At 43.6% G+C, this 22,261-nt stretch overlaps 5 protein-coding genes across 15 annotated transcripts; 2 read left to right on the forward strand and 3 right to left on the reverse strand.

Annotated features, from left to right (window-relative positions):
• The first annotated feature begins 629 nt into the window (after window positions 1–629).
• Window positions 630–22,176, forward strand: LOC108051251 (kinesin-like protein unc-104). 11 transcript variants are annotated; one of them, XM_017133287.2, is made up of 27 exons: window positions 630–996; window positions 10,284–10,423; window positions 10,487–10,569; window positions 10,628–10,867; window positions 10,927–11,111; window positions 11,177–11,432; window positions 11,510–11,512; window positions 11,574–11,737; window positions 11,798–11,937; window positions 12,142–12,183; window positions 12,933–13,049; window positions 13,130–13,912; window positions 13,971–14,137; window positions 14,231–14,421; window positions 15,251–15,660; window positions 15,725–15,905; window positions 15,966–16,056; window positions 16,114–16,410; window positions 16,470–16,832; window positions 16,892–17,072; window positions 17,186–17,578; window positions 17,638–17,749; window positions 19,343–19,369; window positions 19,456–19,645; window positions 19,707–19,843; window positions 19,963–20,064; window positions 20,133–22,176. In XM_017133287.2, the coding sequence occupies exons 2-27, from the start codon at window positions 10,324–10,326 to the stop codon at window positions 20,227–20,229; spliced, it is 5,052 nt and encodes a 1,683-aa protein (XP_016988776.1). In that variant the 5' UTR covers window positions 630–996; window positions 10,284–10,323; the 3' UTR covers window positions 20,230–22,176. The 11 variants fall into 11 exon arrangements, with proteins under 11 accessions (XP_016988776.1, XP_044312624.1, XP_016988774.1 ...); XM_017133285.1 differs by having other exon boundaries at window positions 631–996; window positions 16,892–17,081; XM_017133286.2 differs by having other exon boundaries at window positions 631–996; window positions 15,728–15,905; window positions 16,892–17,081.
• LOC108051252 (mitochondrial sodium/calcium exchanger protein) lies at window positions 4,342–6,907 on the reverse strand. Its single transcript, XM_017133294.1, has 7 exons — window positions 6,551–6,907; window positions 5,988–6,313; window positions 5,730–5,804; window positions 5,197–5,679; window positions 4,990–5,138; window positions 4,695–4,929; window positions 4,342–4,637 (listed from the first exon to the last, which is right to left on the reverse strand). The coding sequence occupies exons 1-7, from the start codon at window positions 6,853–6,855 to the stop codon at window positions 4,342–4,344; spliced, it is 1,869 nt and encodes a 622-aa protein (XP_016988783.1). The 5' UTR covers window positions 6,856–6,907.
• Window positions 7,699–9,496, forward strand: LOC108051255. The gene is made up of 2 exons (XM_017133297.1): window positions 7,699–8,324; window positions 9,252–9,496. The coding sequence occupies exon 1, from the start codon at window positions 8,049–8,051 to the stop codon at window positions 8,268–8,270; it is 222 nt and encodes a 73-aa protein (XP_016988786.1). The 5' UTR covers window positions 7,699–8,048; the 3' UTR covers window positions 8,271–8,324; window positions 9,252–9,496.
• LOC108051253 lies at window positions 17,819–18,527 on the reverse strand. Its single transcript, XM_017133295.2, has one exon. It carries the CDS (start codon window positions 18,525–18,527, stop codon window positions 17,931–17,933), a length of 597 nt encoding a protein of 198 aa, XP_016988784.1. The 3' UTR covers window positions 17,819–17,930.
• Window positions 18,522–19,331, reverse strand: LOC108051254 (accessory gland protein Acp62F). The gene is made up of 2 exons (XM_017133296.2): window positions 18,727–19,331; window positions 18,522–18,693 (listed from the first exon to the last, which is right to left on the reverse strand). Exon 1 carries the CDS (start codon window positions 19,102–19,104, stop codon window positions 18,736–18,738), a length of 369 nt encoding a protein of 122 aa, XP_016988785.1. The 5' UTR covers window positions 19,105–19,331; the 3' UTR covers window positions 18,522–18,693; window positions 18,727–18,735.
• Window positions 22,177–22,261: the final 85 nt, after the last annotated feature.

The following is a 22,261-nucleotide window of genomic DNA, read 5'->3' on the forward strand; positions in this document are numbered from 1 at the left end:
TTTGGCCAATCAATCCGACCTACCAAATTTCATAAGGATCGGCCGACTATATCCTATAACTGCCATATAACTGATTGATCGGAAATGCCATAACTTTGGTGTTTGTAAAATTAGGAACCTGTGATTTTCTATGGTTTTATATTTGGCCAATCAATCCGACCTACCAAATTTCATAAGGATCGGCCGACTATATCCTATAACTGCCATATAACTGATTGATCGGAAATGCCATAACTTTGGTGTTTGTAAAGTTAGGAACCTGGGATTTTCTATGGTTTTATTTTTGGACAATCAATCCGACCTACCAAATTTCATAAGGATCGGCCGACTATATCCTATAGCTGCCAAATAACTCAACGATTGGAAATGCCATAACTTTTATGTTTTTAAAGTTAGAAAGTTGGGATTTTGCGTATTCAGAGTGCATCATATGAAAATTTCTGGAGAATATAATATACAGAATATTCTGCAAGGGTATATCAACTTCGGCTCCGCCCGAAGCTAGCTTTCCTTTCTTGTTCAACATAATCGTGAGTGCCGATACCCGCAAGCACGTGTGGAGGCCGCTTTCCAACACTGCCGCTTGGACGACATCCGTGCCATCTCTAGCGAGTCAGCTGAGCGCAAACAAAAACAAAAGCCAGCCTGCCGCGGAATTGGGGGCGGAAAGGAAATTCACATTTCCCCCGAGTTTTCCAGAGTTTGTGTGCGCGCAGCTGCAAACAATTTTCCAGCACGCGTATCCGAATGGTGGGACAAACGGCCAGCCGCTGGCAGAGTCGTTTGTTGCCTGTTCGCGTGATGGCCATTCTCGAAAAACAGCCGAAGTTTTGAATACAAAAAAACGGGACAAAGGAAAGTAATTCGATTTCCTGTTTGGTGACGAAATAAAACCATAAAATAAACCATTAAGTGCAATATAAATTTGACAAATAACTGTGATTGTGTTGGAGTGTGGAACACTTTGGCAAAGCTACGAGGGAGTTGTTTTTCAAAGTGAGTAGTTAGTTAGCACTATTAATCGGTTGATTGATCATACATCTCCCATAAATATATGTCTAAGAAGAATGATCTGGATTCCGAATGAAAAACTCCTCTTGACTGTATTCGGCAATAATGTGAAAAATCAATATTCCACAGCCAGTTGACCCCGAACTGCGCACGCATCTCCCTTGGGAACTTTTCCGACTTTCGTCCTGTTGCGGATCCTTAAGGTCCTTCAGCAGCTGTCCGCCCCTTTGTCAGGCTATAAATAAAACCTCTTGACTGTTGTTTGCCAATTTCCCCGAGCATATGGTGCAACCTGTCATCCGGAGGTTCCCGAACATCCAGAACAGACCCACTTACGCGATGCACCCACGCACTAAGGCACTCTCGGCCTTATCGCCTCGCCAATTGACGTCAGGAGTGGAAATCGAGTTACCAGGGGTTGAACTCTGGCCATATTTCCATTCGAGTCAAATGTTTACCGATGGACAACCTCTGACTTTTGGGAGGGGAGCTGCCCCCACTTTGATGCATCGCCATTCAAGGGGCAAAGATTCGGCGGAATATGAAGTCCGTCCCATGTAGAATTTGATCTGTCCGTCTGCGTGAACGACGGATTTTCCGTCGTACTTAAAAAAAAGATTTAGTAATCAGTGTTAGTGGTTATAGTTTTATTCTATGAATAATATTCTGTCTTGATCTAAGTCTTAACCCAATAAATCATGTCAAAAATTCCTAGATGACTAAATCTTGTGTAAATTTAAGTATGACAGTTCGACTTCCTCAACTCAAACCGCTAGCTGCCATCAAAAGTTTCATATTTGGGCGATATGTTGATATATAAATATAGTTAAATGAGTTAGTTAAGATTAAGATGATGAATGAGAATCGTATATAATTGTGTTATTAAAATTTAAATTTTAAAAATAAATTATTTTTCATTTTTAAATAAAACACTTAATACCTGATAAAATTAGATCTATATATTCAAAACTTTATGCTGGAAAATATTGGCAAACAATTTAAAGTTTGCTTATTAAATTCAGTAACAAACTACTGTCAGCCATATACTTTTATAGTCCTCTAATTTAAAAAAGTGAATTCCAAAAAGTACTCGACTTTGACATCGTATTCTTGGGTGTGAAATGTTTTTTTCTGTGTAGAAGTGTGCGTCATGCCCACTGTGGTGTGATTACAGTGACCAGCTTGGTTGAGAGATTAAACGAGCAGTGGATTGAAGAGGGATTGGACAGATTGTTTGCCAGTGATTGTCTTTTGTTGTTCCCATAATATAATTCAGATCAGGCAGGGCTCACAGTCTGTGCCAAGGGAAATATTTTTACACCAGCTTTAAGTCCAACAATCCAACGTTTTTTTAAAACCGCAGCGTAATAAGTGGGTCTAAAAGTGTCATGAATAAATAAGAGAAGCAACAAGAAAGCAGGAACCGTAGAAAAAGAGTGCTCTGTGGGGGTGTGGTACAATAAACATAAATTTCCGCTGAGTAACATTAAAAAGGAAAATGTTAAGAGTGGGGGAAAACTCACCTGGTCGCGAAACGGCTTCCTGACAATTTTCCCTTGTTTATTATTAATTATGTTAGCCAAGGAAAGGACCAAAAGCTTGTGGTCGTCCGAAATGATTTATGTTACCTGTGGGCTGCACTTTTAAGTGTTCCCCATTGCAGTTGGGGCGTGGTCGCCGCCCATTGCGGTCTACTTCATCATGTGTGGTCAGCTCCCCAGAAAAGTAGGCAACAAAAACTGCTCGAAATGGAAATCACTTGCTAATCAACATGTCCTGGCAGCCGCGTGTGTACAAATTATATCCTAGATATATGGAGTTGCACCATTCCACACCAACGTTAGGGCTGTTTTGCGTGTCAAAATAAAAAATACACTGTGCCTTAAAAGTTGTTTACAAATTTTTGTTTTAACATTTTTTTTTATATTTTTAGATAAAACGTAAAGAAACTTGCAATACTTTAAATTTATTGACAATTAATATAGTTTGAACTGTATTTTATTCCTTGCGCTGCAAGATTAAATAAGAACAAATTTTTTAATTATCATATAAATAGTTTATTATTATTGTAACAAAAAATCCACTAACTTATTTTATATAAAATAATAGAAGGCCACGCGAAAATTCCCGTGTGTTTTGTATTTTTCCTCTCTGCAGCAGAAACACTGAGTAAACAAACCTTGAAATTATGAGAACTGAAAAAGAAACCAATTGGGAAGTGGGAGGAAAAGCAGGGCCAGCCGTGGAAGTCAGGGATGTTTGCCTCTTGAAAGATGATTCACCATTTGGCCCGCTCTTCCTACCCTCCCCCCTTGTGTCCTGTTCCTTACCCTCTGCTCTCAGGCAGTCCCACTTCGCTGGGACGCGACTGTGGCCAGGTTCCACACTCACACTCGCACACATACTCGCATGGCACGAACATTTTCCTTGGATGAGTCATCCGCCATTTCTCTTTGCGGGTGTGTTGGTGTGGTTATACTGTGTTTGTGCTTTTTGCGTGGGGCAGGCTTTCTCCACCCCTTTCTCTTGTGCTTCCCACTATATTTTCTTAGTGTTTCCCCTCGCATCCGTTGCAACGACTTAAATAACCAAATCGCATTTTTCGTTTATGTTCGGGACTTAATGGAGGGAACAAACACTTATACATTTTCCGCTCAAAGTGTCCTGGGGGCTTTAAAAAAAAAACGGTGGAATTACGAGGGGTTTTATATACACGTGTCTGACGTTCTAGGATCTCTTATTTCGTCCCCTCAGCTATAAATAACACTTAAGATGAAAATTCAATTGAAATTTAATTTCAAAACCAGCCTGCAGCCATGCAAAAAAAGTACTTTTAAGATGACTCATACGCAGTGTTGTCTGCTGGAGTGTTACATTTTAATTGCTTGAGTCTGGCCAAAAGAGTTGGCGAACTCGCTTTTGGGCATGAAGCAGCGGAAAATTGAAATGCTTTGGCTCGTGAACTGTCATTGACATTCGCTGGTGGAAAATCCTTAAAGCTGCCAGTGAAAAAAGGAATTGCGCAGCCAACAATGAACGTCAACGACCGCAGTTCCCACTCATTCCCATTTTCATTCAGCCCACACGCTCGATATTATTTGGTTTTGTTTTAGTCTGTGTGTGCTTTTCTTTCCCCCGATTTCAATTCGCAACAAAATTCTGCGCAGTAATGACAATATGTGCAGTAATTCCCTGCAAGGTTCGCTTCTACTTTTCATTATCTTCATTTTATTTTACGATATTGCGTGCTAAACTTAAGATTTCAATGAAGTATCAAAAGATCGCAAAATTAAAATTATATACGCTCGGTCTGTATTTCCACCTATGCACTTAAACATCGCCAAATGCAGCTGAAACTTGTTTGTCGGGAGTAAACGAATGTATGACTTTTCTTTGCACTAACGTTGCGAATATCAAATAGATGATGTAAATAACCATCGAATATATACCCACGGAGCGACGGGCAAAAAATCCCAATGTTGTGGACCAGAGCAAAATGCTAAAAAGACCAATGCTGAGAAAAACCAAAGCGAAATGACCATATTCCTGCATATGGTCTCGATCGGTGGTTTCGGGGCCTACGAGGTTTTTGACGTAGATCACAGTGTTCGCAGTTACAACGATAGCTGAGGGATCGGATGGGCTATTATAATAGTACATCCAAACAAATACGAAATACTGACTGAACAGAGGTCCGCCAATGGAGGATGCATATGCCATCCTTGGATAGCCGTGCGCGGCTACCGCGGTGTTGGTGAAAAGCGTTCCCAGGTTCCCCGTAAAAGCCTTCACCGTGGCTCCCATGAAGTCGTCATCTATGGCCATCAAATTGGCAATTACTTCCAATATTTCATCGATTTCCGTGGCGCAGATAAAGATTATGAACATGGAGCCAGTCAGATTCATTGCCGTGAAAATCTGTAAGTGAAAACGTGTTTATAAGCCTGAAATGGAGGTTGTGCAGTGATAGTGCCTCACCCCGTGATAAGCTGGTGGCAAGTCTGTCCGAGATTGGATCAAGATGAATATGGCAAACGGCACGGTGATCACAAGAGAATAAGACCCATAAATGAGTTGGTCTTTAATGACAGCGTACCATAAAGTGTTTCCCTTGCTATACATAAAGGCTGAAGCAAATGTTTTCGTGCCGCAGCACTCATACATTACTATACTCATCGTACTCACCCATTAAAAACGATATGGACAAGGCAGGATTCACCATTACGTTAATGCAGTTCAGCAGCTTGTTCCAGCCGTGTTTCTCCATTTCGTAATCCACCAACGGAATGTAGAGGGCGCAGAGGAGCACAGCTGGAGCCCTGATCAACAGTAGGACCCGATTAAGAAGGTCGGCCTTCCGCCAATCGTTGCACCTGATGGGCCTTATTCCCAGGAGCAAGTCCCTTAACAATCCCCTGTTCCTTGGCTGAGTCACGTCGTGCCTTAAGGATCTGGTTAGGCTTCGGTTGACGCTCACAGGAATGGCTCGCACCATTCGCTTCGTGGTGTACCGGATTCTGGTGATCGACACCCTACTGCCCTTCTCATAAATCTCTACTTTCCTGTCTTGCGAATAATACTCGTGCTTCTTCTCGAGGTGCCGAAGCTTCATTAGGTTTTCTGGAGTTTGTTCTTGATTCAGGAGGTCATCGATTTGTTTAGCCATTGCTAGACATAATAAAAATGTAATAAATAAAGCCTCATGGAAGAATACTTACAGTCTAAAGTCCTGCGCAATAAATAAAGATCTGCCACGTTCACTAATATGTAGATGACATAGACCATAAACACAACTACATTTGATGGAAAAAATAAAATCTATTACTTTCATTGTTGTAAAAAATAAAGTTCAATGTTGTAACACAATGTCATGGAAATGCTTTTGCTTTTTCTATGGCTCATTTTTTAAATGAATGTGGATGTTGTGTTCTTTTGAGCAAAATCCAGAACAGTCTGTATTAGATATAAATGCTTACTAAAAAATTTAACTTCGCTCTTGAGGGTCTTCATGTGTACGAAGTAATCCATCAAGAAAATGCCCAAAATAAGGAATAGGATGTCCCGAAGTGTCTCGTAGGAATTCATCTTGAAGGGAGAAATGTAGCATATCAAGCCCCCGCAAACCATGCTCACAAACAGGGCCGATGACAAGCTGTTGGCGAACACAGGCACATTTTCCTGAACGCTGGCCAAATTGGAGAACAAGTCGGCGGAACTGTTTCCGAATGCCAGTAGGGTGACTCCCGCCAAGTGCTCGTTCATATGCAGGAACCGCGACACGGCCTTCAGTGCAGGACTATAGCTGTCATTCAAGGTCATTCAATATAAGTAAATAAGGCAAAGTGGATATTATTGACAAATCAAATCAAACTAATCTAGGATAGAAAGGATTCTGAAATCTATGGTAAATCTGGGGTTCGAATCTAACAGCTACTTTGAGACGGGAGATGGGTTATTTAAAAACGCATATGCCTAAAGGAATTTTTGATACTCAACATATCAACATAATATCACTTGAAAGAACACATATGCAACTTACTATACATTGATCGTGTAGATCAGTAAAACCAGTGTCTGGAAACAAAGCGCCACGAACATGGTGATGAACACCGTTTGCTGGAACTGATTGACACACTTTAGCTCGCATGCCAGGAGTCTCATGTAGGGCAGCACATTTGTGGTCAAGTTGCAGTCCACGGACTTGCGAACGAAATCGCAACGCTCCTCGAAGGGAAAGTGGTTGGCCGCATAGCAGCTAACCTTTCGCCAAAAGTTGTCGAACTCACTGTCCAATTCATTGTGCTCAAATTCGGATTTGGTGGGGAGTGTGGCGGTGTTCGTCATTGTAGAGTAAGTTGTTGGCTAGCCGAAATCTTAAAGAAGAGTGACATTGTTACTAGGTTTACTTTGTTTTCCAAGGGGTTGCACGATCTAATCGCCAGCGATGTTTCTCCATCTTATAGAGCTTTTCAAACACATTTTGGGATTGTGATTATGATTTATTGCTAGCATATTCTTTAAAGCGGGAACGGGGCTGAAAAAATGTATGAAATGTATAGTAAATGAAGACATCCCCCAACCCCTTTGTTCCTGCAACATGTCTCAGCCATCAGCCATCATCCTCATCCCCCGCCCCGCCCAAGGTCCCTCCGACTTTTCATTTTCCTGGCAGCGTCGGCGTCAGATTTCAATGTCAATGTAATTACGCCGGAGAAGTATACAAATGAAACTACCGAGTAACATAAAAAGCCAAAGCTTGTCGTGCGACGCATGGCGAGGGGAAATCAATAGAAAGAATCCACTTTACGTCATCAGCTGGTGGATAAAGCCGTAGCTATAGCCACTGTGCCGGCGGCGATAATAAGATCAAACATTAGGGATGGGGGCTGCCACAGTGGCTGTCTGCGAAAGTGGCCACCTTGCGCCAATGTATTAATGAAATTCTTTGTGCCAACGGATGACAGGCGGCCGTTTTGTTATCGCCGACCCCTTAAGCTCTAGATGAAATTTATGAAATTTTTCGCATACCCATATACACCTCGCAGCCCACACAATACACCCCGCAACCCACACCCCACACCCCACCCCTGCCCTTCCAGTTTCTCCCCCGGACTTCGGCGCATGCGTTTTCGTGGAGGGCTGGCCGTATCCTCTGAACTTTCCCAGAGCTCACTGTGTCGTCTACCCTTAACGGGTGCAGTTCGTTCTGGTCTTGAGTCGTGCGCGAATTGGTTTTCTGAGGCCCTCCGCTGGCAGGCCATCGATTTTGTGCAGAAAAGCTCAGAGTTTTCCCCCAACGAAAAGTTGCCCAATAAATTACACAGAGCACAGCCAAGTAAATCAACTAATAAGTCCCAGATCGACGATTTGTTTCAGTGTTTCAGCAAACTGAAAACTAACCAAAAACTTTCCCCCAAAAACAAGTGCAAAAATTTTCGCTGTTATACAGAAAGCCAGACCCCTACATATACACATATATGGAAGCCTATATATATAATCAAGAATCCTATAACTAAGTCCAGAAGGAAGCTACGCGAATGTGCGCATTTGGTTACCTTTTGTTCTTCGCCCTATTGTTAACCACAATTCTGGTGCTGTCCATCATTTTCGCCACCACCTCCAAGCGATCCATGTTGGATAGTCTTGTCCTAGTATTCAATTACACACAAGAACAGCAGCAAGACCAAGAAATGCAGCAGCAACAGCAAACGGACTATCAGCAACAACCACAAATGTTCTTGAAACAGAAAATATTTTGAGTTCTATAGGTCCTGTAAAAGCCCGAAAAATAAAACGAAACTGAAAATCAATTGGTAAATGCTTCAAAATATATTTGCAAAATTTCATCAATTCGCTCGACCAAACATTTCAAAATTCTCGAAAAACATAGCCCATAATTTCGTTTTACATAATTTCGATTCGACTTTTTTTTCCATCATCTAGTATACAGTGGCCTCCAGAAAATTGTGCATAGTGTGTAGAGTGTAGAGATTTCCTGGCTCGGTGTCCATGGCAAAGGCAACTTGAAAATTTATTAATAAAGGTCAAGAAGAACCCAGCGAAGGATATGCCCACGGATGTGTGTGTGCGCGTTTGAGTGTGGTTAGAGGTCCTGCATATGGCATTAAGTGCCCGCCGTGTTGCCCCTCAGGAAGCCATAAAAAAATACCTCAATATGACGCAGAGGGCAATAAAAGCGATGTAAAGCGAAGGACCTCGAGTGTTTGGTTGGATTCTAAAGCGCAAATGAGGGTTGATAGTGTGACGAATAAATTTTCAAGCCATGTAACCTGGGTGGAGAATATCGAAATCAACATCTCCAGGAAAAGGATATATACCGAATTATTTTCTTTTATTTTTCCCCTTATCGTTTGGTCCGCCTTCAACTTGCGTCAGTCTGCATATCATAAAAAATAAAATAAATACATTACACAAATATTTTGCATATTCTATCTCACTTTCGCCCCCACTCTCTCTATTTCTCTCTCCACATTTCTCCTGTCTCGCGCTTCTGCGCAAATTTCCCTGTGTAGACTTTTTACTGCAGGCTGTTGCACATTTGCTTTGACAGCCTCGTCAAAAAGAAATTGAAGGAACAAAAAAAAACATAAACAAAAGTACTTTTGTCAGGTAAACAAAGAGAGAGAAAGGATGAGAGAGAGAGAGAGAAGTTCTTACAGCTGCGCATTGGTTCCAAAATCATTGGAATAGCTTCTAAGCTTGGTGTCACCATATTTCAGGCCTTTAGTGTACGCGAGTAAAAGAATTTCACTCGTGCTCAAGTGAAAAAATTACAGGAAAATAATTTGACTAAATATAAAGTGAGATCTAAAAAAACAATACAACTTAATCAAAGTAAAATTCGTGAAATCTAACAATAAAGTGCGTTCAAAAAGTGTAACAAAGACAACCTAAAATTTGTGCTATAATGAACTTAAAGGATACAGTTACCCTATAAGCCAACAATTGTTTGGCCCTTATTTAGAGGTAATTTAATCTCACTAAATCTGGTATTACTTTATATAATTTTGTTTAAATAAATCCTTTTTAAAGTCATACCATTTCCTTTCTGGGGTGTGAGTGTTTTTCCTTATCCTGCCTTTTGTATTTGCTTGATGACTCATTCGAGTATTGGCCGACACTCGTCTGCGTTTTTATTGGAAGCATTGTGGATTGTGGAATTTTTTCTCTTGGCTTCGAGTGTGTGAGTGGATGTGCGTGTGTGAAAGTCAAGGGGGTGGCGGGTTACACAAAACTATTTGCATAAAATCAAAGTTTGTAAAAGGCAGAGAACTAATAAAAATCTGTGTAAATTTACTTACATTTAAGAATTTAAGGATTTAAATTTGAAATATAATAAAATCGTAACAAAAATTCTTCTGTTTAAAATTTTAAATTACTAAGTAATTCTTCCATCAAAAATTAAAAATATGTTCTGACAATACAACATGTAAATACCATTTCCATTAGTATATTATCCACTATAGTCGTATAACTCAAAGACTGAACCCGTATGAAAAAAAAAACAACTCTCAGTACCCCTCACTGGCTTCAATTCAAATTTCCCTGGCGACTTTCCGGGGCATGACTCATAGTTTCGAACTACCACAAGAACAAATCGTGGACGAGTACATAACCATAAAGTTGGGGCAATTATAAAATGTCAGTGCTGCCAGTGGGAGTCCCGAGCCAATTCGCAGCCCACTCGAATGACTCGAATGTCTATAAAGTATTCTATATTCCGTATTCCCTTTCCTCTGCTTCCACTCCAGTTAACCGGAAACCAGGACACCCACTGAGAGGCAGGCCAAGATGTCGTCGGTTAAGGTGGCGGTGCGAGTGCGCCCCTTCAACTCGCGCGAAATAGGCAGGGAGTCGAAATGCATCATCGAGATGGCAGGCGCCACAACGGGTAAGATTCTTTAACCACTCGAAATTTATTTAAACGAAACACTTATGCAAAATCTTTTGGCAGCCATCACCAATCCAAAGGTGCCGCCCAACACAAGCGACTCAGTAAAGCGTTTCAACTTTGATTACTCCTACTGGTCACATGATGTAGGTTCAACTCAAAGTACAAAAGACGAGATAAGTAACATATTTGATATTTTTAAAGCACCACGATGCCGATTTCTCCACACAATCGATGGTCTACAAGGACATTGGCGAAGAGATGCTGCAGCACTCCTTCGATGGCTACAATGTCTGCATCTTTGCCTATGGCCAGACTGGAGCTGGCAAATCTTATACCATGATGGGCAGGCAGGAGGAGCAGCAGGAGGGCATAATTCCCATGATATGCAAGGATCTCTTCACTCGCATCCAGGACACAGAGACCGATGATCTCAAGTATTCAGTGAGTTAGCACAGCATTGTGAAACCTCTTTGGATTCTAATTTACAATAATTCTTACAGGTTGAGGTTTCCTATATGGAAATCTATTGCGAGCGGGTCAGGGATCTCCTGAATCCCAAGAACAAGGGCAATCTTCGTGTGAGGGAACATCCTTTGTTGGGTCCCTATGTCGAGGATCTGTCTAAATTGGCCGTTACCGATTACCAGGACATTCACGATCTCATTGATGAAGGCAACAAGGCTCGGTGGGTTATATTATTACCACAGGTTGCTGTTATTTCTATTTATAACCAAATGTTAACGATTTCAGAACTGTGGCAGCCACCAACATGAACGAAACGAGCTCCCGTTCGCATGCGGTATTCACAATCTTCTTTACCCAACGTCGCTATGACACCATGACCGATTTGACCACAGAGAAGGTCTCCAAGATTAGCTTGGTGGATTTGGCTGGCTCGGAACGAGCGGATTCCACTGGTGCTAAGGGAACCCGCTTGAAGGAGGGAGCCAACATTAACAAGTCCCTGACCACTTTGGGCAAAGTTATCTCAGCTCTAGCGGAGGTGGTAAGTTTTCAACTTTTGAATTAGAAATTTCACTGCTGACAATAATTCTCTCTTTCTGCTGCCTTCTTACTCTACAGTCTGTAAGTCAACCCTTATTTATAGTGCATTTTACTGTTACTAACATGGTTTTTATTTATGAAGGCTTCCAAGAAAAAGAACACCAAGAAGGCTGACTTTATTCCCTATCGCGATTCGGCCTTGACTTGGTTGCTCCGTGAAAACTTGGGAGGTAACTCCAAGACAGCTATGATTGCAGCTATCTCACCAGCAGATATTAACTACGATGAAACCCTCAGCACTTTGCGGTAAGACATATTTTATTAGCTGAAAATATCATAGTATTAAATATTAATAACATTTAACAGCTATGCGGACCGTGCCAAGCAGATTGTGTGCAAGGCTGTGGTTAATGAAGATGCCAATGCCAAGCTTATTCGCGAACTCAAGGAAGAGATCCAGAAGTTGCGGGATCTACTTAAAGCCGAAGGCATTGAGGTGCAGGAAGGTAAGTCTTGGAATAGTTTAAAGCTTCTAGATTCGGTTAAAATACCTTCAACTAAGCTAGAGTACATTAAACCCAGCCACACATCTAAAAATTACTCGCTACACTTGAAAAACAAAACACGAAACCCTGCCTAAGTTAGTTCTAGTCCTAGTCTAGTTATGCTAGAAAAAAGAACAAAACCAAACCCAAACCTATTTCGTTTAGGACCCGATGGCAAAGTGGTGTGTGAGAAGCGCGATGCGAATAGTAAGTAAAGCCAAAAGCAATTCAGCGCAAAACAAAAACCAAAGGCTTCACATGCAACAAATGTTATTTATAAATATGCAAAAAATGACAGTGCGTTTCAGAGCTTAAGGCGACTTGAAATACCTCAAGTGTATTCATAAATACTGTACTATTTTATGGATAATTAATATAACGACTTCTGATTTCTATGGTCAATAGGAATAGTCCCTCTTTATCAATGAGTTGCACATATAATGAATCTTTCTGCATTTTATATATAGTTTTGAAACGCACTGATATTGTAGTTTAACCACTGCCAATAATCTTACATATCTCTCTGTGTGTGCGTCTGTAATGTGCTGTATCGTCAAAGCTTCTAAACAAATTGCTTCAGGACGAATATAACCTTACTTATCCCATACGATAATCACGAACGAGTCCTCTTTATGTTGCTTTAAAATACGCCAAAGAGACTTAAATAAAAGTATTTAATATTTATTTGAGTTGCCACAGTCCAAAAAGGAAGACAGGCACCAACTCCTCGCAGTCCGCGCTGTTTCAATGCCAGAAAGTGGACATGCCAGAGTTATGCAATATCCCAAAAAAACCATTGGCATTTGCTTCGTTCCGTATAAAAAATAAAATGAACATTTATATCCAACATATCTTTATGTATTTCATACCTTTATAACCTTAGCACGCTTATCACTGCGCTTGTGACCCCAAAATGCCTACGGTTCTTCCGTCTAATCCCTCTTTCGTATTTGCAGAGGATGAGCTCACCAAGTCCACGGTGATCAAGTCGCCTTCCAAGTCACGTAATCGCAATGGATCCACCACTGAGATGGCAGTTGATCAGCTGCAGGCCAGCGAGAAACTCATTGCAGGTGAGTGTGTAACCTTAAAACCCTTTGTGCTAATCTAAACATGAAATAATCGCGATTGCAATCCCTCTAATTCCGCATAGAACTCAACGAAACTTGGGAGGAGAAACTGAAGCGCACTGAGGAGATTCGAGTTCAGCGAGAGGCGGTCTTTGCCGAGATGGGCGTGGCCGTCAAGGAAGATGGCATCACGGTGGGCGTATTCTCGCCAAAGAAGACTCCACATCTGGTCAACTTAAACGAGGATCCAAATCTCTCCGAATGCTTACTGTATTACATCAAGGAGGGACTAACCCGGCTGGGAACCCATGAAGCCAATGTCCCCCAGGATATTCAGCTCTCCGGATCCCATATCCTGAAAGAGCATTGCACCTTCGAGAATAGAAACAGTACAGTGACTCTGCTGCCCCACAAGGATGCCATAATCTATGTGAATGGACGCAAGTTGGTTGAACCGGAGGTCCTTAAAACCGGGTCCCGAGTGATTCTGGGCAAGAACCACGTATTCCGCTTTACCAATCCGGAGCAGGCCCGCGAGCTGCGTGAGAAGATCGAGACCGAGAACGAGGCGGAGAACGAAGTGGAGAAGACGGACACCCAGCAGGTGGACTGGAACTTTGCCCAATGCGAGTTGCTCGAGAAACAGGGCATCGATCTCAAAGCCGAGATGAAGAAGCGGCTGGATAACCTGGAGGAACAGTACAAGCGGGAGAAGCTCCAGGCCGATCAGCAGTTCGAGGAGCAACGCAAAACCTACGAGGCTCGGATCGATGCTTTGCAGAAGCAAGTGGAGGAGCAATCGATGACCATGTCGATGTACAGCAGCTACTCGCCGGAGGACTTCCACCAGGAGGAGGATGTCTACAGTGAGTGAAGGGCCACCAATTCGGAAGTAAAAAGTTGTAATTATTTGCCATTCCTTAGCCAATCCCATGTACGAGTCCTGCTGGACAGCTCGAGAGGCGGGCTTGGCTGCCTGGGCTTTCCGCAAGTGGCGCTACCACCAATTCACCTCCTTGCGAGACGATCTCTGGGGGAACGCCATATTCCTCAAGGAAGCGAATGCTATTTCCGTTGAGTTAAAGAAAAAGGTAAAGCTGTTGGCGTAATAGATAATGTGTCAATATGTACTTTCAATTTTAGAATTTAAATTTAAATCTAACTATTTTAAACTTGTGTGCTAGGTGCAATTTCAATTTACTCTACTGACCGACACCTTGTACTCTCCTCTGCCACCTGAGTTGGCCTCCAGTGTGGCTCCTTTGCATCAGGAGGACGAGTTTGGGGCGCCACCAGTCTCAAAAACTTTGGTGGCCGTCGAAGTCACCGATACCAAGAACGGAGCCACTCACCACTGGTCCCTGGAGAAGCTACGGTAAGTTCTTCCACATCCAATGATCCACTCGAATTCCTGCTCCTCCCTCACGTTCATTCTTTTCTGCACTTTGGTTGAATTCTTAAATTTGAAGCTGGCTTTTGATTTGAGTTGATTATTATATTATTAATACGTGCATGGTGGTTGTAGTTCATGATTCAAGTGCTCTAGAATTTGTTGGTTCATTTTGTAACTTTGGCTGTTAACAAAGCGAAGATCACGCCGCCACCATTTACGCCTCAAGTCTCATCGCCATAATTCGCCAAAGCCCAGACAGCTTGTTAGGTTTTTTGGAACAAATGTTGATTTGTACTTTTTCGGTTCTTTTACTACGTATCCCAAAACCCACACCTCAAATCCTGAACCCGACTCCCACCCCAAATCATTTTCGTACACAAACAAGCTATCGCCTCGAGCTGATGCGACAGATATACAATGTCGAGAGCCCGCCATCGTCCATGCTATTCGATACGTCCGGCATAGAGGCGCTAAGCGGATGGATCGCACCACCCAGCCAAGATCCACATCCCGGCCAGCATCTGCTCCCAGTGGAGCCACCAGTCGAAAGCGAACGGGGCCGCCTCACATTGGCCAATCTGATACCTTCTAGGTTTGCTTTGACCGCAGGTTTCATTTGTATATAGACGTGTAGAAACTATCCTTAGTTGTAGTTGCATGGCTTTCCACATTTGGCTTTGAATCTGGGGTGGGTTTAAGCTTTATGTGACGCTGTCCCTGCACCTCTATACCTTCGCAAACTTATATTATTATTTATCCAACTGAAAAATTCGCAACTTTATGTTTCTAATTGCTTGGATGTGTTTTTTAGGCAACGTTTGGAGTTGATGCGTGAGATGTACCACAACGAGGCCGAGATGAGTCCCACCTCGCCGGACTACAATGTGGAGAGCCTCACTGGTGGGGATCCCTTCTACGATCGCTTCCCCTGGTTCCGCATGGTGGGTCGCTCCTTCATCTACCTGAGCAACCTGCTCTATCCAGTGCCCTTGGTACACAAAGTGGCCATTGTCAATGAGCGGGGAGATGTGCGTGGCTACTTGAGAATTGCTGTGCAACCAGTTCTAGACGAGGAGTCCATTGACTTCAATAATGGCGTCAAGCAGTCGGCTCGTTTGGTATTCAATGAGGATGATGCTAAGCCCAAGTATCGCGCTCTCAACGAAAAGGATGATGTGCAGCGCTATATTGACAATGGTGGTCTGGACAGCAAGTTGGAGGGTGAGTTTAGGGGGTTTTGCAGTTTCAGTAGCTCTTATTTAATATTCTTATCTTTCCTTCGTAGCAGAACTTGAGGATGTCGATTCTGGACGTGGCATTGACTCCAACTCCGCTTCCGAGTGCCATGAGAATGCCGAAGAGCCCGGCGAGCATCTGCAGGTGGGCAAGGAGTTCACCTTCCGGGTCACCGTACTCCAGGCCACTGGAATTGGTGCTGAATACGCTGATATCTTCTGTCAGTTCAAGTAAGTAATCTTTTAAAATTTCCCTTTACTTATGTGTCTTATAAAAGATTACCTTTACAGTTTCTTGCATCGACATGAGGAGGCTTTCTCCACCGAACCGGTTAAGAACTCAGCTTCAGGCGCTCCTCTGGGCTTCTACCATGTGCAGAACGTAAGTGTAGCTTTAGATGAAAAATGCTGCATATATATATCAATATATTTTCCCCAGATTACTGTGCCCGTGACCAAATCCTTTATCGAGTATTTAAAGACGCAGCCCATAATGTTCAAGATCTTCGGGCACTATCAGACGCACCCATTGCACAAGGATGCCAAGCAGGAGTTTGTTTCCCGGCCACCACCACGTCGCATGTTGCCACCGAGCATACCCATCAGCCAGCCGGTGCGCAGCCCCAAGTTTGGACCTCTACCTTGTGCGCCCACGTCCACGGTTTTGGCCAAGCACGATGTGCTGGTTTGGTTCGAGATCTGTGAATTGGCTCCCAACGGAGAATATGTGCCATCGGTAGGTGTAGGCATTAAGCCTTCCAAATTTCCCAGATAGTAAAGCCAATGCCCCAACAGGTGGTGGAGCACAGCGATGATCTTCCCTGCCGCGGACTGTTCCTCTTGCATCAGGGCATCCAGCGGCGCATCCGCATCACCATCGTTCATGAGCCCACAGCGGAGGTGAAGTGGAAGGACATCAACGAGCTGGTAGTGGGACGTATTCGCAATACCCCGGAGTCATCCGATGAGCAGGACGAAGACGCCTGCGTGCTGTCTCTGGGCCTGTTCCCCGGCGAAGTGTTGGAGGTGCCCGGAGACGATCGATCTTTCTACCGCTTTGAAGCCGCCTGGGACTCGAGCTTGCACAACTCGGCCCTGCTCAATCGCGTTTCGCAGGGCGGTGAGACCATCTACATCACCCTCAGCGCTTATTTGGAGGTAGGATTACCTAAAAACATTAGTTTTTGATCTGTACATCATGTTTTTCGACTCTTCAGCTGGAGAACTGCGCTCGTCCGGCCATCATCACCAAGGATCTGAGCATGGTCATCTACGGACGTGACGCTCGCACCGGACCGCGCTCCCTGAAGCACCTGTTCTCGGGACAGTACCGCAATCCGGAGGCCAACCGCCTCACCGGAGTTTACGAGCTGGCACTGCGCAGAGCATCCGAAGCAGGTAGTCCAGGTAGCAATTCTCATTGTAGTTGTACTCGTGCTCAGTCCGCTTGCACTCGCTTGTCGAATACCTGGAGCTGATCCCACTAACCACTTGCCTTCGTGCTTTTCCAGGTGTGCAGAGGCGTCAGCGCCGAGTGTTGGACACCAGCTCCACTTATGTGCGCGGTGAGGAGAACCTGCACGGCTGGCGGCCAAGGGGCGACTCCCTGATCTTCGACCACCAGTGGGAGCTGGAGAAACTCACCCGGCTGGAGGAGGTCGGTCGCATGCGGCACCTTCTTCTGCTGCGCGAACGCCTGGGCATGGACACCAACCCCAATCCGACCACCAAAACCGAGAAGGATGTGTGCAACCTGGCCGCCCGGGCAGCCACCTCACCCGTGCACATGGTCATTCCACAGTCGCCGCAGACGCCGGTCAAGGATCCGCAGCAGATCATTCCAGAACGGGAGTACAACCAGCGGGAGCAGGACCTCATGCTCAAGTGCTTGAAGCTAGTGCAGGGTGGGTTGGGATGTGCATGTCCTACGCCTTCCAGTTGCTAATATCTGAATTAATTTTAGGGCGCTACACCAAGAGCGAGGCCAGCGACACACAAACCCAATCGGATGTCTCGCCCAGCGATGAGGGATGTGCCGACATGACCGTCAGCTGCATCTCGAGCAATTCCATGGAGTAAGTAGTCGCCTAGCCGTTCGCATCTCCACCACATGAGCACCACCCATCCTAGTTAGCTTGCATCCATCCGGCTTCTTGGTTTATTAGAACAAACGAAATTGGCACGACACCACAGCACACGGCATACATCAGTTCCTAACACTAACCCCAATCACCCTCAGCCATTCCATTGTCCACCTCACAAAAACACCCTGTAGACCCCCTTCTTGCTCTGCACGATCCCTTTCGGACAGTCGGAGCGCAGGGTGCAGGCCTTCCGGGGAATATTGTAGACATAACCCGTCTTGCAGCGACAGGGCGGTCCGCAGAGCGGTACGCAGTACTTGGAGCGGTACTCGCAGGTCTCGGGACAGACTCCGGCACACTCCACATACGTGGAGTTGTGACAGCAGCCGAAGTGGAACGGCTGCCTGATCAGCTTCTCCTCGGGGAGCGGCTTCCGCTTGAGCGCTTTTATTTCGGCGGCCGAATAAACGATTCGGTGTGTCACCTCTAGGCTATCGATCTCGTTAATATGATTCTTATCTGGTTTCTCCATGAACTCCTCTTCATCTCGCAGCGCATCCAAGTGATCCATGGTACGAGCGATCCGAAAAACGGGTGGTTGCGTTGCGATTTCTGGAAGTTCGTTGGGCCAAGTCATCTCAGTTTCTAAGGTGGCTTCTGTGATATCTTCGGGCCAGGTTACCTCGGTGGTTTCTTTTGCCCCTACAGAGTTCCATTCTAGGATTAATCCTATTGGGAGTAAAGTTAAAATAAACCAATAACATGCCATTATTGACAGTATTTTTGAAACTGCGATTTAATGGTTCCACATTAAATTAAATATGGTTCTACTTGGGAGCTCTGTGAAATTTTAATTCAACTAATTTCTAAACAGGTTTTAGTTGCTCTTACTCTTCTGGAGAGACCATTATTAGAGATTCAAGTTTTATTCAATAATTAGTAGTTTTTCAAAGTTAAAAATTAATGAAAGTTTGCCTTTACTGAAACACTCGGTGAGTTTCCACAACTTCCTGTTTTATAACTTGAGAACAGTCAGATTTCAAGATGCAGAGCTGCAGGCTTTCATTGAAGACATAGCCCGGATTGCATATGCAGTCCACACCGCAGAAGCTGGGGCACTTGAGCGATTTAAAGGCGCAGGTTTCGGGGCAGACACCAGCGCACCTCATCATGCTGGCATTCTCGCCGCAGAAGCCCGGAAACGGATTCCAAATGTACTTCACGCGACTCGGATCCGGGTCCACCTCATGGTGGAGAACTTGTTCCTCTGCAAAGCCTGTTGCCATCACCGATTTCAACAATAACGCCGGCAGCAGCAGCAAACAGAGCGACGTTAACCAAAACATCCTAAAAACCTGAAGCAACTGAGGCTATCTAAAATAATTTCCATTGGTTTTCAGCCCTTTATAGCTACTGCTGCCAGCTGTTTTCCTGTAATTGCCCTTCATTTGATCATCGCAGTGCAACGACTAAAAAGCGCCTCACCACCACTACCCATTTTCCTAATAACTCAAGATACTCAAAAACAAAACTTCCAATGTTTTATTTGTTTGTTTTCCTTTTGGTTTTCTTTTACACAATTAGAAACAACAAATTTGTAAATCGACGCAGGTAATTTTCTGTTCTACCCAGAGAACCTAAACTAAACCAACTCTGAAATGAGGCCTTGGCTAATTGCTTTTATTCTCTTGCATCAGGTTATGTTCGCCGGATCGTGCTGATGCACCCAACGGCTGGGAGGCACCTGCTCCGGCCACTCAGCCGGCCCTTCCCCTCCGACTTTATGTGCCAGAGCTGGAGGAGATTCGCGTGAGTCCTGTGGTGGCCCGCAAGGGTCAGTTGAACGTCCTGGAGCACGGCGGTTCCGGCTGGAAGAAGCGCTGGGTGGTAAGTTTCCAAATGTCAGTGTCTTATTATCGGATTTTAATTTAACATATTTTTTAAACAGATCGTACGTCGCCCTTATGTGTTTATCTACCGATCGGAGAAAGACCCCGTTGAACGGGCTGTCCTCAATCTGGCCACTGCCCAGGTGGAGTGCAGCGAGGACCAGGCGGCTATGGTCAAGATACCCAACACATTCAGGTGGGTTTGCTTCTGCTTTTGGTGAAAGGCAATGGGTAATATGATTTGGGGGAAGAAAATTATATTTTTGCCTATTAAAGGGAACATTAAACTAATTTATACCATACATTTCTTTGCAGTGTGGTCACCAAGCATCGTGGCTATCTGCTGCAGACCCTTGGCGACAAGGAAGTGCACGACTGGTTGTATGCCATCAATCCATTGCTGGCTGGGCAGATCAAGTAAGTCAAGGCCGTGAAGTTGGCACTGTGACCGCCTCGAATACGTATTAATACATTTTCCCCGACAGATCCCGCCTGGCGCGACGAACTTTGGAGCCGGCCAGCCAGACGGCCTCCCAGATTCAGGCCACCAGTGCGGCGAATGCCAACAGTGCGAGCAAATGAGATACGATCACGATGGAGTCCGTTTTGGTTTACTGAGACGCAGGCTATGGCTGGCTGCAGCGCCTGAATATCGCCCGACGTCTGGTCAGGCGGAGATCACAACCAATGACAGGAGCAGCAGCTGGCAACTGATTGAAATAGCTTGGAGGATTCCATCGGGAGTGGGAGATAGAGGATTGTTGCTAGGGCAAAGCTGAGGAAGCAAATCGAAATCGAACGTGGAAATCACAGATTATGAGAAGAGAGAAACCAATTGCAAAGCGTACGTAATTATTAAGTAGTTCAACAACCAGTTTATGGATTATTATGTATTTCGTGATTAGTTGGCCACGGCCCAAAGAGTAGGCACTAGCAGTTCCAATCAGATACGATAGCCTACTTTTTAGAACCCGTTTCGGTTAAGTTTTTGGACAATTTTGTAAATAGCTTTCGTTTGATTCGATTGTATAAATATTTGGTATTAGTTAAAGGATCGTTTAGTTTGAGTTCCCACGTGATATTATGTTGATCAGTTAGAGTATGTTTTATTTTTTCAAGTATGCGACACTTATGTAAAGCTTATAATGCAACAAACACACACGTATATGCATTTTAAAGGAGCAAACTAAAGCAAAATTCAGACATACATATATATAAAGGAGGAACTATATATAACAAATTAATGTATAAAACCCTATATATTTGCTGTTTATACACAAATTTTCATGTACTTGTATCTTGTATTGTTTAACTTAAAAAGAGCAGGCAACCGCCAGAGATAATTATGATACGAAAAATATGTGTGTGTTAAAGAAAGACCGTACAGTATATAGGATATAGGAGTCGTGAGGTATAAGCTCAGCAAAATTGCGAAATCTCTATAAAGGTAACGATTATTGTTAGATCTATATATATACAAGAAACCAGAACTATATATGCGAATGAAACTATTTTACACACCAGCGTTACGAACCAGAACTCGGCGCTGCCACAAAACAGCTGCCCCATATTGTCAACTGTTGACGGCTTTTAAGGCTTTCCCCCACAGACACCCCCTAAAAACTGACAGTTTCGCTTCTATAACGCTCCCTCTCGGAACCACCTGCTAAAGCTTCAAGCAACAAGTTATGAAACAACCAATTGTAGTTTTGATAAGAGTCTTAAATTAGTACGCAATGGCCACCTGTATATTTCCCAAACTTGAAACGAAACCGAAATTTTGCTTTGCTTGCGAACAAATTTAAAATTTAACTTACGTTTTGCCTTCGGTTGACGCACGAGCTTAGGTCAGGTTAATGGATCAATTGGAGCTTCACTTGTGCCCGGATCACAAGCCCAGAAGCTCCCAAAGTTGTTGAGGGGATTGCTTTCGTCGGTGTCCGGAAATGGACACCGAACGTTAAGCGATCGATGCTGGATCGGATAATTCGCATTCTTTTCGGGAATCGTTTCGGAACTGAGTCGGCGTTTTGGGTTTGAGTTTATTGTAGCAAAATGTAAACATTTGTTAAACTATTGAATTAATTTCGAATTGTAACATATTAGAGAATTGTAATTACAATAACCATTGTACGAGCATATTATATGATACCTATGTAATAACCTATTTTGGCCCAGTTTAAATTTACCAACAAAGAATTGCACACACCAAAAATATAGAGCTATTAATTAGCTAAGCGAGTTAACGAGCAACCAACTCAACTTATATATGCGTATATGGTACAATACATTTCAAAATCTATCTAAATATGTACATCGGCTATATATCAATGTATGTACGAGATGATTGCCTGGCAACCGTTTCAAATTACAGATTAAAGAGCAGAACCAATGCGGAGCAAATTAAAGGAAATGAAATGAAAACCTATGCTATGTGTATGTATAATCCAAAAACAACTTGATATATGCCAGGGCGTATCACTATTAAAGAAATATAAAATAAAACGGCTTTAAATAAAATCTGTAAATTATCAAGTGGCTTTTATTCTCTGAATGGATAATCTTTTTTTTAAACAAGAAAACCTCTTAAATATTTTAAGTAGGTGAGTATGCT

Source organism: Drosophila rhopaloa, unplaced genomic scaffold (genome assembly GCF_018152115.1).
Source record: "Drosophila rhopaloa isolate 14029-0021.01 unplaced genomic scaffold, ASM1815211v1 contig_115, whole genome shotgun sequence".
Lineage (NCBI taxonomy): Eukaryota > Metazoa > Arthropoda > Insecta > Diptera > Drosophilidae > Drosophila > Drosophila rhopaloa.

Bases quoted from the DNA above. Each gene is read 5' to 3' on its own strand.
- LOC108051253 (XM_017133295.2), bottom strand. From the start codon at position 18,527: ATGGCATGTTATTGGTTTATTTTAACTTTACTCCCAATAGGATTAATC.
- LOC108051255 (XM_017133297.1), top strand. From the start codon at position 8,049: ATGTGCGCATTTGGTTACCTTTTGTTCTTCGCCCTATTGTTAACCACA.
- LOC108051254 (XM_017133296.2), bottom strand. From the start codon at position 19,104: ATGTTTTGGTTAACGTCGCTCTGTTTGCTGCTGCTGCCGGCGTTATTG.
- LOC108051251 (XM_017133285.1), top strand. From the start codon at position 10,324: ATGTCGTCGGTTAAGGTGGCGGTGCGAGTGCGCCCCTTCAACTCGCGC. The intron at 15,906-15,965 runs GTAAGTAATCTT...TTACCTTTACAG, and splicing joins GATATCTTCTGTCAGTTCAA to TTTCTTGCATCGACATGAGG. The intron at 16,057-16,113 runs GTAAGTGTAGCT...TATTTTCCCCAG, and splicing joins GCTTCTACCATGTGCAGAAC to ATTACTGTGCCCGTGACCAA.
- LOC108051252 (XM_017133294.1), bottom strand. From the start codon at position 6,855: ATGACGAACACCGCCACACTCCCCACCAAATCCGAATTTGAGCACAAT. The intron at 5,805-5,987 runs GTAAGCATTTAT...CATCAAATGTAG, and splicing joins GAGCGAAGTTAAATTTTTTA to TTGTGTTTATGGTCTATGTC. The intron at 4,930-4,989 runs GTGAGGCACTAT...TTTCACTTACAG, and splicing joins TGCCACCAGCTTATCACGGG to ATTTTCACGGCAATGAATCT.